Source organism: Plecotus auritus, assembly GCF_963455305.1.
Source record: "Plecotus auritus genome assembly, chromosome: 9".
In the NCBI taxonomy this organism is placed as follows: Eukaryota; Metazoa; Chordata; class Mammalia; order Chiroptera; family Vespertilionidae; genus Plecotus; species Plecotus auritus.
In genome coordinates, this window is record NC_137783.1 from 126415275 (window position 1) to 126431575 (window position 16301).

General features: G+C 46.3%; 1 protein-coding gene across 3 annotated transcripts in view; it reads left to right on the forward strand.

Moving 5' to 3' along the window:
• The window catches only part of SLC6A5 (solute carrier family 6 member 5), a 48635-nt gene extending 32625 nt beyond the window's left edge, over window positions 1-16010 (forward strand). For all 3 annotated transcript variants that reach the window (XM_080641132.1, XM_080641131.1, XM_080641130.1), the window contains 6 exons: window positions 308-420; window positions 1168-1299; window positions 2193-2292; window positions 4823-4923; window positions 8986-9153; window positions 11390-16010. In XM_080641132.1, the coding sequence (XP_080497258.1) occupies window positions 308-420; window positions 1168-1299; window positions 2193-2292; window positions 4823-4923; window positions 8986-9153; window positions 11390-11545 (770 nt within the window). In that variant the 3' untranslated portion in view covers window positions 11546-16010. The remainder of the gene's footprint in view (window positions 1-307; window positions 421-1167; window positions 1300-2192; window positions 2293-4822; window positions 4924-8985; window positions 9154-11389) is intronic.
• The last annotated feature ends 291 nt before the right edge of the window (window positions 16011-16301 follow it).

Genomic DNA, 16301 nt, shown 5'->3' on the forward strand with positions numbered 1-16301 from the left:
CCATCCAAAGATGGGTTTTTCATGTTATTTTCACGGGACACAGCCTGGCCTTGGGGTCTGAGTCTTGGGGCCCCTCCTCTCAGTTCCCCAAGATATGGATCTAATTCCCCTGGTCCTTCCCCTCAAGGAGCTTAAGATCTAATTGGGGAAATGGGTAGAAACGAGTAAAGAAAACCAACCAACCAAACAAGCAAAAAACAGTGGGAGCAGCATGTAAGTAACAATTCAGGATTTCCATGGAGAGAAGGCCCGGTGGGCTTCCAGGAAGAGGGGGCCTGTCTGCAATCATCTGTCTTGTTCTTTCCAGGGCCAGGCATTGCATTTGTGGTTTACCCGGAAGCCTTAACCAGGCTGCCCCTCTCTCCGTTCTGGGCCATCATCTTTTTCCTGATGCTCCTCACTCTCGGACTTGATACCATGGTGAGCCCCCTCCCCTTCCATCCCTGGCCCAGGGTCCTTCTGAAGATGCCCGTCTCCTGGGTCCTGCATCCTGCCTGCAGTGGGGGATGGGCTTAGCGGTACCTGCATTTTTCTCTCAAGCTATGTAGAGATGGTGAATTACCTGTCCAGGACTCAGGATAACCTTGCATTTGTGGGGGACTCGTGAGATGGTGCCAGAGAGTGGCCCTCTCTTCCTTTATTCCTCGCTCCACTTTCTGTGCATGATTTAGCCAGTGTATTTACCACCTTGGTGTCATTTTGCCAAAGCAAATTCTATGGGGCAGGATAAGGGAGAATAATATCAAGTCACTTTTAGCGGAATTGCTCTGGGGCGGAGGCTACTACCCATCATGCTGACAGGCGCTCAGAGTTTAGGAGCTGGGTGCAAAGAGGGTTTTTCCTCAAGTAGAAGATCAAATGCAGGTAAACTGGAGGAGGATTTACATCTCATGAATACGAAGTGCAGCTTCAGCTACTCTGACGGTGAGTATGAGTGCAGGCTCTGCGGGGCTGGAGGTAATTTCTAAAGCTCACAACCTGCTTGCATTCCCTCGTGGCCTTGTGGATTGGACCCAACAAGCCTTTTTAGGCCCATCGAGGGAAGGCAGTCCTAAAAGCCAAACCTGATACAGGTACCATGTTCCCTGTGGGAAGCACAGAGGGCTTTTTGGAGCCTTCGGGCTGGTGTGGTCTATCTCAGACGCCCTTTTCCTGGCACCATTCCAGTTTGCCACCATCGAGACCATAGTGACCTCCATCTCGGACGAGTTCCCCAAGTACCTGCGCACCCACAAGCCGGTCTTTACTCTGGGCTGCTGCATTTGTTTCTTCATCATGGGCTTTCCGATGATCACTCAGGTAACGGGGGGTGGGGACCCAATGGCTGTCTGTCCTTTCACCCTTAGCGCTCAGAACTCATAACAGTAGCCAAGTCACTGGCATTTCTGTGCATATGGCCCCAGGCTATTGGGGATTCTGACCACAGAGGGAAATATGTCACCTTGGCTACTCATGGCACTTCTTACATCTTCATAATTGAGATGTAGCCTTCTTGAGCCAACAAGGCAGGTGTGTCCTACTTTAAGAAAATCCAAATTTACTGACCAGAGAAATGTCCATTTGCTTACTCCTCATACACAAGTGTCTACAGCCACTTGAGGTCATTCTAGCCTGAGGGTCTCGGTACATGGAGTGGTCGCTCACTCAGTGTACGTATTGCTTTTGCTCTCTGTGTGACCCTGAGCGAGTCACCACTTTGGGCCTTAGATTCTTCATCTGTAAAATGATGGCTTGGAATGAGATGATCTTTCAGCCTCATCGATTGTAAAGAGACTTACAGAGTGAGGCCACGATGCAGGGGGATGCAGGAGAAATGCCTGAAGACACCTCAAGGTTATATGAAGGTCAACCACATGGAGATGTATGGGTAGAAATGTTCACCTATTGCTTAAAGCAAAAACAAACCGATCCAGCTGCTCTCACATGCACATCTTCAGATGCTATCTTGGCCTCCTTAGAGTAAGATGTTAGGTCCTTTTCTGTGCTTTTTCTGTTGATGGGCTTCAAGTCTCCGGGAAGGGGGGGGGGGTGGCTTTGCCATCATGGCAAGGCCTCCAGCTTGCATGCTGGATCAGCTTTAGGGAGGGGAGATCCTTTGACTCCTGTTTGCACCTGACTGTCCTCTCCTGTTAGAAATGGGACAGAGCCTTGAGCCAGGCCCGTTGATCTCAATTGTTTCTCTTCCCTGCTAGGGTGGGATTTACATGTTTCAGCTGGTGGACACATACGCTGCCTCCTATGCCCTCGTCATCATTGCCATTTTTGAGCTCGTGGGGATCTCCTATGTGTACGGTAAGGGAACAATCCTGCCTGCTGCTGCGGTAGAACTTAGTGTAGATACGCAGGTTTCCATATTTAGTAAGACAGTGGAAGGGCTTACTTGCTGCTACCTGAGAGATGCAGGAGATAGCACTTTATTCCAAGCTTGTCTCAGGACCTCTGTGGGGCAGAGTTAACAGAGAAACAGCTTCAACTTCTACTCCTTTGGTTCTCACCCCTCCCGTATGCCCAGAGGGTCTAGCGCTGTGCTTCCCAACCATTTTTTGGTCATGCCCCACCTAAGCATCTCTAAAATCCTGATGCTCCCCCACCCATGACATATAATTCTTATTTAAAAAGTGAACTCCTATTCACATGGAGGAAGCCTAAAAGGCCTGTAGCTTGCTCTAAACAAGCTTCCAAAGAACACGGCATCCATGAAAGAGAAAAATAAAAGAACGAAAGGACAGTTGAAGTACTGAGGAAGAAATTGTTAAAATAACAATAATAATATGAAGTGATATGAAAAAATAGCAAATGAAGTTTCAAAACATAGAGAACTGAAATGCATAAATATGTCACAATATATATTTATATACTGTATATGAGGCCCCTAGAACCATAAGAACGATAAGAAATGCAAAAATTCACTGTTAATAACTCATTCTCAAACTGCCCCCCTTAAAAATCAAATTGCCCTCCTGTGAGGCATGTGCCCCACATTGGGAACCACTGGTCTAGCGTAAGGAGGCCATCCCCTGAAGGTGTTGATAGCACTAAAGGGCATACACAACTACCATCCACAAATGGGCGGGACCGCGGCTCAAAGCATACACTTCTTGCTTGTGGACACGAGGAAGAAACCTGGAACCTCCACTCACCACGGACTGACCTACCTGGAAGGGCCCTAAGAGTTTGTGGGGCCCAGTCCCCTCAGCAAAGGGAGGCTCAGACAGGGAAACGCTGTCCCTAAGGCTTCACAGGGACTTAGAGGCAGAACAGTGTTCAACTCTGGCCCCTAACTGCTGGTCAGGGGCTGCCCTCGGCAGCATTGTAGTTGACCTTGAAGTAGAGCAGGCAGCTCACTGCGACCTGAGAACTGCTGGAGTGAGTGGGAAAGGCCTTCGGTGAGCCCCCACACTGTCCTCAGCACAGGCCACGGGCTCGGCAGCATTCTGGGTCTGAGCTTGGCATGGACTTGAGGGCCACTACCAGTCTCAGGATCCATTACTTTGTCTGTGGTGGCTCCACTGGAGTTTTTACCATAACATAATGAACTGTTCTGTTCCTGAAGGAATACCACATCTCTGCTTTCTACCCCAGCAAGAGATTGTCTTCTCATATTGCTTCATCCTCCCCCTTTTTGTAGCAGAGAGCAGGCTCTGAGGACGCACGACCAGAAGGAGGAGTCTGGGCTGGGAGCTGGGGGCTCAAGTCAGGGGGAGACAGCTGATGCAGGTGGTGCACAGGGAGGTGGTGGCAAAGGGTGAGAGATGGTGAGTGAAGGCTGGAAAGGAGCCCCCAGAGTCTGAATTCCCTGCTCATTAGGGACGAAGGACCCAGAAATCCAAGGGGGCTGGGCGAGCCCGGGAGCAGGAGGAGCATGTGGTCGAGGTCTCAAGGAAGAAGCCTGAGCATTGCAGGGGCGACGGCAGAGGTGCCACTTTCCACATAAATGACCCAGAGGATGAAGGACTGAGAAGAATTAAGCTGAGGCTGCTGGTCCACTTGTCAGAACAGCTGACTGTGAGGCAGCTTCATAGTCACTCAGGTCCCTTCAGCTCAGTGAGCCCACAGGTCTGAGAAACCTATGTTTCTGATAAGCTCAGGAAACAAGGCAAGAAATGGCTGGATTTGAAAACATTTCTCCATGGCCTTTTCTTTCAAGGAGTGGTATAGAAACCTTCCTAAACCGAGAGTGTGTGGGGACAGGGGTTATGTGTGGCCATGAGACCAGTGTCTCCTCTGAATGTTGCTTTAGTTGATCAGTGATCAAGAAGCCACAGTCCCTTGAGTTCCAGCAACGTGGGCAATGGCCACTGGGATTTACATGGGTTTTTGCCTGACGTTATCATCTCATACAGAACAAAGATAAACTGACTTGTGGAAGGTGTCCTTGGGAGGGTGGGGGACAAAAAACCCCACCAATGTACAGGAGCTCTTACCCCGAATCCCAAGGCTTTCCTAATACCCTGCTTATTGGCCATGATCTCAGTTGGTTTGGCCAGAGTTGTTGCTAAGCACATAAGGCTACGCAGGTGACTATGCCAGGGTGTGGCAGTGCCGAGACACCTGGGTGGGAACTGAGCTTTGACATCTCACCGCGGGATGACATTTCTGCACATCACCGTGGAACGTATTTAATACCTTCTTAAATGTCCATTTTTCCCAATCTTCCTGGCACTGAGTCATTTGTCTGATAGTTTCCTACATAATAGGGGTCATGTTGACACCAGGCTGGGGCTGTCCCTGGCCAAGGGCACCTGAGGGAGGGGCTCTAGCGCTGCCCCTCCCCCTTCCTGCCACCACACCTCATGCTCGCCCTCCACTTGTCTGTTCGCAGGCTTGCAGAGATTCTGCGAAGACATCGAGATGATGATTGGATTTCAGCCAAACATTTTCTGGAAAGTCTGCTGGGCATTTGTGACTCCAACCATCTTAACTGTAAGGACTGCATGCTGTATTGTGCAGATGGGACCTTGTATGTGGTGCTTTGTGCTTAAACAAGGACGATGCGGACATAAGAGCCCGGGAAGCTGGTAGGATGGGCATTAATTGTCTTGCCTTTCAGACATGGAAAAGAGGGGAGCAACTTGCTTAAAGGTGCTTAGCTAGTTGGGTGCAGAGCTGGACTCATGCACAGTTTGGGGCATCCTCATGGAGTGTTTCCCATGCTAGGAGTCTGCCTCGTGCACTGGTAACAGTCACAGTCCTCGCTGCTAACGAAGGCCCAGGCTCTGTTCAAGGTGCTTTGTATGTTTCCCCTCAGCGCTCCCACAGCAGCTCTGTGGGGTTGGCATTATAATTCTCCCCATTTTACAGGTGAGGAAGCTGATGCCCAGAGGTGTTGTGACTTGCCTAGCATTGCACACCCAATAATCAGCAACAGCCTAGGTGCGAATCCAGGCAGTCTGGCTGCAAAACGCTTACTCCTAACCACTACTCAATACAGACACTCAGTTGTTCCTTTTTATTGCTCTGAGAACTATTTTGTCTTCCTCAAGTGTGGTGATGACATTTTGAGATCATCTGACATTCATCTTAAAGATCAGAGCTCTTCATGTATCAGTAAACCTGCATAGGGACTTACATGCGTGTCCCGTCACCTCCTTTACTGTGCCATAGGCTGCAGGCTTTGCCTCCATCTACTCTCCAAGCACAGTAACTGATAGAGACCTTGCATTCCCCCCCCCTTCTCCTCCCTAGCCTGAGGCAGGTGGGTGTCTTCTCAGCAAGGTAGAAGGAAGCCAGCTGTAGTTCCACCTGTGCCCAGCAGGTGGCAGTAGAAACCAGATTAAGACCCTTTTTTTACTCTACAGTACCAACCTCTCTCAAGGAAAACAAGCCAGGATGGAAGTAAAATAGTAAAGAAAATACGTTTTCCCTTTTTAAAAATAATGACACAGAGTTTTAATAAAAAACCTCAACTTCCTTTTAAAAAGACAGAAGTTTACATAGAAAAACCATTCAGTATTTATCTCCCTCTGCAAGGACGGACACAGGTAGCATTCTGGGGCCCCATCTGTACTCACATTTTAGAGGCTGTTATCTGCCTGAAAAGTCCCACTAGACTTGGGGCATGAGAGTTGAAAAGAAGTAATATAGAATTTCCAGTCTCTTGAACTCAGGACCGAAATATGTATGAAGAACTCGGACTTACCTAATTGGTGGGAGGAAAAAGCAACACTCTCCTGCCTCCGGCATTTCCTCTCTGTTGCACTTTGCTCTCCCCGATGACTACTGTACATGACTTATTCTTGGGCAAAATCCAGTTAGAATCTGCCCTAGATTCTCCTTACCTCTCCCTCCAGTCCCAGGAGAGATTAATGTCAAAGAATTTGATTATATTCTGCAGAAACCTCACATCATAACAGTCAGCATGCTATTTGTGGAGGTCAATGAGAGACAGGCACTGCACGAACACCATCTCTGAAGCTCCTGACCACCCCGCTTGGGGGTGATTCTTTCCCTTGTGTCACCTGCATGCACTGAGGCACGGGGAGGCGAAGGTGCTTGTCTAAGGCCCCAATGCTCGCAGGTGGCAGAGCTAAGCATTGAATTCAGGGATGTTAGGCCACACTGAAAAATTCTAAACACCCAAGTGCTTTTCAAACTTTTAATCCCAGTTTGGGATTTAAAAAGTCTTTTTTTTTTTTTTTTTTTTTTTTTTGTGAGCAGACTGTTAGGGAAAAGGAATTCTAGGAACTTGCTGTGTTTTTTGAGAAAGTCCCTCAACTATGCTGTGCTTTACTTGGTTTCCATTATAAGACTCCCATCAGAGACCTGTGGAGAGGTCCCAGAAAATATCCCGAACCAGAGTCCCCCTCTGGGGAAGCGACAGATAAGCAGAAGTGGTCAATGCCATCATCATCACCAACCACGAGCCCTCTGCTGGCCGTCTCGGGCTGATACCAGCAAAAGCTCAGGGCAGGCCTGACTCGGTGGCTACATTACCATCTCTTAGGGCCAGGCTCACCCGAAGGCAATGTTTTATCAAAACTGACCCAACCCAGGGGAGTGTATTGCTAATAAGTTTGATATGATATTTGTCCAACTGGAAATGGGTGTCGAAGGACCAAGCCTAACACTTCTTATATTTTGCCCTTCTATAAAATGGATACTTGTGGTGTGCTGGGACGAGCTAAGATTATGGGTTTAAATTACTTCAAAACTCCTGAAATAAAATGGATCATTTTTATACGTGCCTTCCTGGATTTATAGGGCTATAAATACTTTCCATGCAATCATTGTGTACATAGTCAGATCACGTCACTGAATTATGTGCACACATAAGCGGATGTATTGCTGTTTATATAGTAAATGAAATGGAGCAACTTACCATAAATACATTAGGCCGCACTTCCAATAGACGGGTTAATAAAGCTTATAACTCTAGGGGCAAATGTTTAAAAGGGGGCCTAGAGTACGGCATCTCTTTGTATAAGAGCAGTTTTTTTTCAACAGTTTTCTTCAGGCTCATGTTGCTTCAAATAGATATATTGAGTTATTATTGCATTGAAATACTCACTCGCCCTAGCAGCCTGGGCTTTGCAGCAATAATACAGATGCCTCATGTTTGTACAGCGATTCATGCTTTCCCCAAACACTTCCATATGTTTTCTTTCCTGACATAGTGCACTCCAATAATTTTGGGGCAGTTATTTTACTGCTTAAGATAGAAGAAAGGTGGGGAGGAAAGAAGAACTTAGTCATTATCATAACGTACGTGACTCCAGGCTGAGGCAGGACGAATCCAGGGGATAACACACTTTTCTCAGGGCAGTGTCGCCAGAGGCTTGGCCAGAGCAGCTGGGGCCCCTGTTCTGTCTTTTTCGTGCTTCCTTTTCCAGCACACGTCTCCCCTTGTTCCTTTTCAGCGGCACTAACCAGTCTTCAGAGGGTTCTCACCGCCACTGCCAGCTGAAGTGTGCAGTGATAGGAGATAGTGGGCAGAAAAGACATCATGACCGCTCTTAAAATAAGGGGGAACTCTGGAGTAAATACCAGGCTATCATTCCCAGAAAACTCCCGTGTTGCATGCAGGGTGTGAAATATATCCGTTTTATAGCAGGTCCCTCAGTTCATGAGTGGGAGAGCTGAGATTAGCCTCTTGGTCTCCTGGCTCTCAGCCCACCATTCAGTGTCGAGGCCCCTTCACCTTGAGTCATTCGAAAGGGAGGCTGTGCATCCATTCTCTGTCCCACAGCTCATTATCGGACCAGGCTTCTGGCTCACGCACCACGTGGGGACCACTCAGGGTCTCAGCCAGCTTTATAGCCAGCTCCCAGATGCAGGCATTCCCCGGTCAATAAGAAGTAGTGACTCAATTCACGTTTTAAAAATTAAAATACAGCCCTACCAGTGTGGCTCAGTTGGTTGGGGCATCATCCCGTACACCAAAGGGTGGCAGGTTTGATTCCCGGTCAGGACACATACCCAGATTGCAGGTTTAATTGTGTATTCGATCCCTGCTCGGGGCACCTGCGGAGGCAACCAGTCAATGTTTCTCTATCACATTGATGTTCTCTCTCTCTCTCTCTCTCTCTCTCTCTCTCTCTCGTAAACATAAAATTGTTAAAAAATAAAATATATAAACTTAACAGGTTTATTTCTTGTAACAGAAGCTGATGACCCATTATAGGAAGTACAGACAACCCCTTAAAAACACCCCCAGCCCCTCCCACCTCCACCCACCAGTCACCTTGCTGTATGTCCTTGGAACTTGTCTTCTCAGCCTGTCTGTGCCCACACCTGCAGGTGCAATGCTCCATTTCTACGAGAGGCCAAACCCAGGGTCAGCAGCTAGGTGTGTCCTTGTCACCTCTTTGAGACTCCGTTTCTTCATTTGGAAAATGGATTACTGACACCTCCCTTTCAGGGTTGTTATGGGTATAAAATGACATCATAGATATGTAAGCATCCAGCTCAGAGCAGGGGTTCGACACGTGGCTGTGGGATGAACGGATACCTCACCACCCTGATGCCTGTGTTTCTCTTTTCCCTTAGTTTATCCTCTGCTTCAGCTTTTACCAGTGGGAGCCCATGACCTACGGCTCTTACCGCTACCCTAACTGGTCCATGGTGCTCGGATGGCTAATGCTAGCCTGTTCCGTTATCTGGATCCCAATTATGTTTGTGATAAAAATGCATCTGGCTCCTGGCCGATTTATTGAGGTGAGTCCGTCCGCTGCTCTCCCCTGGCATCCCCTTTCCAGGGAGAACCCCTGAGAGCCCTGTGCATTAAAAACAAGAGATTCGGCAAACCAGTTCCGGAGGGAGACTTGGTGATTAAGGGATTACAGTTGCCAGTGTTTTTATTAAACCCATTTTTATTATGTATTATTCCTTGAATGGAGGCGCTGAGCCAGTCCACAGGTTGAGCTGTTATTATGCTATCGATCAGCGCTCAGCGCTCAGCGCGGTGACAGCTCTGGGGAATGAGTGATGGAAGTGCCTCCTCCCCTCTCACCTGTGGTTTAAAGCCCAGTGCTTGGTTTTTAACCACACTTCAGGTCCCCCCCTTCCAAATGTTCCCCTCTGTTCAAGGCTCCTCCCTCCAAGCATCTATTACCATTAAATTAAAAATCACTGCCCTTCCGTTGTGCCTGGGTTAGGGATGGCTGGGGTCCAGGCTGGTTCAAGTGTCACCATCCCATACAATGTAACAAGAGGTCCAGAGCATGGCTGGTAGAGATGAGGCCTGTCTTTCTTTGTCAGTTAATTCCATGCTGGACCTATTTCTTAATTACAATGCAAAACAAAAATAAAAATCCCCACATGCTCACTCCAGAGTGGATGGGAAGGGGGCTGACTGCTACTTGGGCCACCAGTAAAGTGTGGCCAGGCTCCTGTTTATTTATGACAAGTCACTTGCTCAGACGTGCTGGGAATAGGGCAGCTCTGACTCCATCTTGGAGATCCAGAGGCCTGGCATTTTGGACCAGACCTGTGTTCCTCAGGGTTTGGCCCGGGGACCAGCTCGTTGGAGATGCAGATGATCAGACTCCAGCGTGGCTCCACTGAACCAGAGTCTTGGGGAAGTGGGACCCTGGAGTCTACAATTTAACAAGCTCCCCAGGTGATTCTAATGCGCACTCACGTGTGTGGGGCATTGGGTAGTAGACCAAGAGGCAGAAACACCTGCAGACAGAGGGCCGTGCTGAGCAGCTGTCGGGGCTTTGCTCTGGGTCAGCCAGGCTGAGAAAAGAGGGAGGTCTCTGGGATGTCCATGGAGGCTCCGGAGGGGAGAAACCAGAAGGAAATAAAGCCTGTGAGTAAATGTGTAGCCAGGTGTCCACGTGCCTCGAGAGAGCCTTGGTTTTCACTGGACTAAAGGAGGAGGTAGAGTGGGCGAAGGGAGAGGTCGGAGTCTTCTTACTCAGGCAGATCCCTGGTTTTCGTCCTCAGGAAATGCTATTCGTTGTCCCCTGAGGTTATTACTGAGACCTCCTTGACCCCCAGAAAGCTTGCTGGTGTCCCTGATGAACCTCCCCACCACTGACCCAGAAATCTCTTTCCCCCTGAACAAAACATGGTTGAGCGCTACTATTTTGTGTCAGACTGAAATTCTCTGAACTGATGAGTTGGCTATATAAATTTACTATGGTTGATTTGGGACACAGAGGTTGCAAATGGATAATTAAGGAGAGATTAAACTAACAGCTGTAAGAGGCAGCTTCACTTTAATAGTTAATAAACATATAATTGTTCCCTCTTATGTAGTGAGAAATATGTTTTCTTTCCTCTTTCTAAAATATGTTTCAGTGAGATTATGTTTTCAGTGAGAAGTTCGGTTGAAGGACTAGAGACACCCTATTATTTGCAGTTTGCCTGCAAGTGCCCAACCCTGTTGAACCAAGTCAGAAACATATATTTTTGTCAACAGATAATTAAAATCTTTGCTCACTCTTGGCAATATATCTTTGGGGTCGGGATATTTTTTTTCTGGCCATTTATATACTTTTGGGAAATATGCTAAACAAAATCCAATTATTTTGATGTAGCAAACCACTGTTGGAACTAAAGAGCAAAGTAATAGAGCACATGTGTCCTTTGCAAATTGCATTTGGCAGTGTCGAGAGAAGTATGCGGGTTCTGTTCATTTGGAGAGAAAAAATGTGTAATTAAAATCTGGGTCCTTTTTCCTCTATTAATCTTGTGCAAGGCAAATCCTGAGCAATTGTAATATTGCTTGCAGGGTGATGTAAATAATTTCAAGTGAACTAATTCTCCTCTTTAATGAGTCCATGGCTTGGTTAGTTAATTTCCACCTGCTTCTCCCGGTGGGGGACCTCTTGGATCAAGGGGGGCACCTGGAAATGTGGTTGCACAGTTTGGGGGTGCAGGTTGGTACCTTGGGGTAGAAGGTGCAGTACTTCCGTGACCCTGTGTGTCTTTGGCTTCTTTGCAGAGGCTAAAGTTGGTGTGTTCGCCGCAGCCGGACTGGGGCCCATTCTTAGCTAAGCACCGTGGGGAGCGTTACAAGAACATGATCGACCCCTTGGGAACCTCCTCCCTGGGACTCAAAATGCCAGTGAAGGATTTGGAACTGGGCACCCAGTGCTAGTCTGATGGCATGAGATGGCCCAGACTTGATCCTGCTTTCCCTCTCTGCCTCCCCCTACTGGTTTCCCCAGCTTCCTTCCCATTTTGATGCTTCTTTCTCCCCATTTCTTGGTTCGTATTTGTGCATGAGAGTGGTTCCGTAGGACCTAGTGTCGCATGCTGTAGTGAAGAGCTACACGGACCTCCTCAAGCGCTGTTCACCTGTGTCCATGGTGTCCGTTGGCAGTAGGGTTGGTCCGCTAAGCACGCGCTTTACCCCACAGGAGCGGACCAGCTGGGTGAGCACTTTCTGGTGATGTCACAAGGAGGAATGTGCTATTTGGCCAACAGAAAAATATATGCTGTGTGTTATCCATGGTGCCCGTAAGGCATCTACTGAATGGCAGAATCACAGGACCGTTAACTCGGACTCATGGGTGTTGTAGGGCTGAGCTGAGCAGTATAGAGCTTCATTCAGACACAGAAAGACGAGAGCACGGTACACTTGGAGGATCAGCTGTGGTCAGGACATGCTTTAGAGCAAGACGAGGCCAGCAGGTTTGGGCACCATCGAGGTGGTTAAGTTCCTATTTTGATTCACAGTTGGGGAGGTTTCCTTCTTGTGGAACAACCGTCTCGAGTGTGCAAGGACGCAGACACTTCACTCTGCACACGAACCTCAACAAAGAGTCGGCTCCCTTCCCGCTGATGTTTTTAAAAAACAAAACAAAACCCAATTTGTGAGTTCTTTGGTCATTTCCTCACCCCTCCACAAGAAGCCATCCTATAATTTGTGCCTAATTTTGTATGTTCATAGTGGAGCTCCATTCCAGTTTCTACATGACATTTAGCACCATGGTTCGATGTCATGGTCCAGTGTTTCTTCTTTTGTACATGTCCTTCTATAAGCTGCAGATACCTTGCCTCTCAGCCTCTGGGACAATGAGACTTATCCTGGTCCGTCTATAAATTCTATATACAAAAACAAACTCTTAAAAGACAGATAACTTCTCAATTTTTACTCTCAACTTTTTCATTCACAGTCAATTCCAATTGCAGTTACAGAGAAACCAAGGAGATGAAGAGTTTAATAGAAAACAACCATGACATTCACTGTGCTTTTAGGTCACAGTATTTACAGAAATTCCTGATAAATACAGTTTAGATAAGTAGTTGAGTGAGCCAATTAAGTATAGCGTTTAAGACTACATTTAGATAATTCAATCTTAAGAGTTCCCAATTCACAGTACTCATAACCACACTCTGATGAGAGTGAATCGCGTGTCTGCAGAGCTTGGTGAAGCTGTAACTTCATTAAGTTCTTGTATCCTGAACATGTGTAGATGAAACTTTTCAAATGTGATATGTGGTCACATAGAGTATGTACCCCTAGTGGTGTTTTCTGTCCTTAAAAATATCTTGGGAATCCCTGTAGAGAAGGTGAGTTTAGAATAGTCTAGCCTGGGTTTCTGTTTTCTGATGGCAAGAATATCAAAACCTCAAATTGTTCCCTTTTGGGGAGACCATTTCAATCATTTTCTTATTTGTCTTCATATTACAGGGTCTCAGGCAAGTTTTCAGTTCAAATCTTGTATATTGACGTGACATTTTCATCCTTTCAACAGTAACGGGACCCAACACCAGACCTTAATGTAACATTGGTTAGAAAAAGACTTCATTTGTTAAAAGAAAAAGTCTCAACTCATTTTACTGAGCTGTCCCCTTTTCTAGGGCAAATATCATTGCCATGTGCCAAACGCCGATGCGAACTTCCAGTTTTCAAGAGCAGCCTGAGGAAAGGTTTAGAAGGGAAACAAGGATGGGTTTTGAACTGGAGGTTTCCATCTCTTTGGTCTGCAGTGCATGTTTGTTCTCCTTGCTCCCTGATCTCTCTTTCTGTCTAGATCCCAAAGCTAGAACTTACTAGACTCTCTCACAGAGACTAAACACTGAGCTTCCCCTGGACTTAGCGTTAGGAAGCTGAGCTGTGGCCCCACCTGCCCCAGTGTTTCCCATAGTGGCCTGTCTGCCATGAACACTGCTTTCCACAGAAAGCCATATTGACGAGCGGCCCCCATTATGGGAGTAGATCTTGCAGAGTGGTATCCAACATTCGCCTCTGCCATTGCCACCTGGTGGAGTGGGAGAGGAAGGAATAACTTAGGCTTGGAAATTATCTGCAGCCTTTCCAACTTGGAGTTTGAAGAAAAGAGCTGAAATTAGTTAGCATTCTCTCATGAGATCTGTATGTTTGTGTCAGGATGGACGGTGTTTAGATTTTCTCTCTCGCTTCTTGGCTAAAGCTTGAGTCTTGTGCTGGGTGCCAACCCCATTTCAGCTAATTATTGCTGTTGAGATGAAAAGAGTCTGGGTGCTGCCATATTTGTTTTGTGCAAACTGAAGGTGAACACCGTGGTGAGAGTGGGTCCTCCTCCCCAGGCAGGGTGTTCTGCAGCTCGGAGCAGCCGCATTGGTGTTAATTGCCATTTATCCAGTTAGGACCCAGTAGCTGGTCCCTGAGCAGCTGGGTTTTTTTTTTTCCTTTTCCCTCCAACTTCCAAGTTTTATATACACTTTCCTTAAAGGCGAAAGGTTCTGGAATTAGCTGGAAACGGTTACCTTGGAGATGTGGTTTTGCTCATTTCTGTAGTTACGTTCCACTTTGAGGCTCTCTTTGCCAGATGTGTCCAGTGTCTGAGCTACCCCCAGTCATGGCGCACCTACCCTCCCGCAGACTTGGCTGGAACGCTGAGGGTTGGGAGATGCATGTGACTAGAGGGGTGTTTCCATGCTGTGTTAAAATGCACAGTCAACTGGAAGAAAAAAAAATTTGAATAAAGAGAAAATGAACAGTGTTGTCGTAAACTGCCACGCGAGAGTTTCCCTGAAAACCGAGGAGAAAGCGGAGTTGCTGAGAAAAGACTTTATGGGTTCGCTGTGCAGAATGTGGGGTATTTTCCACCTGTGGGATTATTTCCTAACACCAACAAATGCCAGAAATCCATTCTGAGTTAAAAAAAAAAAAGCCATATGTTAAAAACAGTAACCCTGTAATATCCTTAAAGGAGAAAAACATGTATATTTCTTAACTATTGGTGTTGTGGCTACTTCTGCAAATACTTGTCTAGCATATTAGTAACTTAGTCTTTAGGGCTATGTGTTTATCGTGTATCAATGTGTCCAAGCTGGCCTTTGTTCCTTTTTCCTTTCTATTTATTTATTGCATGAAATCTGTGGTCAATGCAAATCAATGACCTCAATGTCTTTGAAATTTCCCATGTGTTTTTAATATGCAAGAAATGTAATCAACGTGTATTCCAGTGAGCAGCACTTTAAAAAGACATTTAACACAGTGAGCGTTAAATGGATACCAGACTTGGGTTGTCTCTCTGCTGATGTTGCATTGGGGTTGAGTTTTCCTCTAAGATCTGTTCTGTTATCTACATGTGCCTCAGTACTTCCTGACAACCTCCACCTGTCAGCATGGTTGTCCCATGCCTGAAATTGCGAACTTTCCTTCCTGTTTGTCCCCTTGGCCATCGGCCATTGTCCTCTTCCCAGAGACTTGGGCACTAACTATTGCTTAACGTTTGTGCAATGGCAACATCATACCACTGCTGTCACACCCAGGCTTGGGTTTGGGACACACTTCTTCATGGCAGATGACTCGCATGAGGGCATGCTGTGTGGCAGGTTGTCTTACAAGGAAAGAAGTTCAGGGTCAATGAATGAGCAAAACTTCCAGGCTGGGAGCAAAGCTTTGGGTGATTTAATCCTGGTACTAATTTCTCCCCAAAGTGGCCCTAGGATTAGTGAAGGCGAAGCTTCCTAGTTTTTCCAGATTTTGCTTCAGTTGCACAGGAAGACTGAGTAGTTTTGAATCGTGGTCTCTGCTCGGTCATTTCTGAGCACCCTGCAGCCAAAGAGAAAGTGTGTTCAGATGGGCTGAAAAGCAAGCGGTGGTCTGATTTACCTGCCGGATTAAATACATCTTCAGGTAACCATTTGCCTTATAGGTGTATTTTATTGTTAGGATGATACTTACTAATTGACTAGGAACTGTTTTGTCTCTCATTTTTTGGGGTCTTTTTTTGCACTTTATTATGGACCTATCATGGAATAGGTTTATTCTTAAATTGCATACTTGGCTAATGTCCTAAATGTAGTACTGTTGCCTATGAATAAAGATATGTTCGCTAATCAGGTCCTTCTATTTTTTCATTAACTGTACATGAAGAAAATATATTATGTTACAAATGATGCACCATATATATATATATATATCTTATAGAGTACATATTAGATACTGTGTATTATTCATTTAAGACTCATTATTCTTGAGGCCCTACCTCAAAGTTTGTATTTATGTACACAAATGCAATTTATTGTATTCTATATTTGCTTATTATATACTGATATAAATTAGAATTTATCCTAATAATGTATGAGTTCACAAAACCCTAAATAAATGTCCGTGTTTAAAACATGATGATTACAGTATTGTGTCTATTACAAACCCACATCCTTTCTTAACCAATGGCCTTCAGGTACCTGCAGGATTGATCTCTTTTATTGGGAAAAACCTAGAACAGAAATGGAAAACTGCTCTCCTGGGTAAATGAGATTGGCACTATTGAAGAAACAAATATTAATTAAATTGTTATATTCTTAACCACGAGAATACGCTATTGTTTGCTGAATTATTCATTACCCCTTCTAGCGAAGGTCAGAGAGGGAGGGAGAGAATCAGAGTGAACCTGAACAGAGGGACTGGGCAG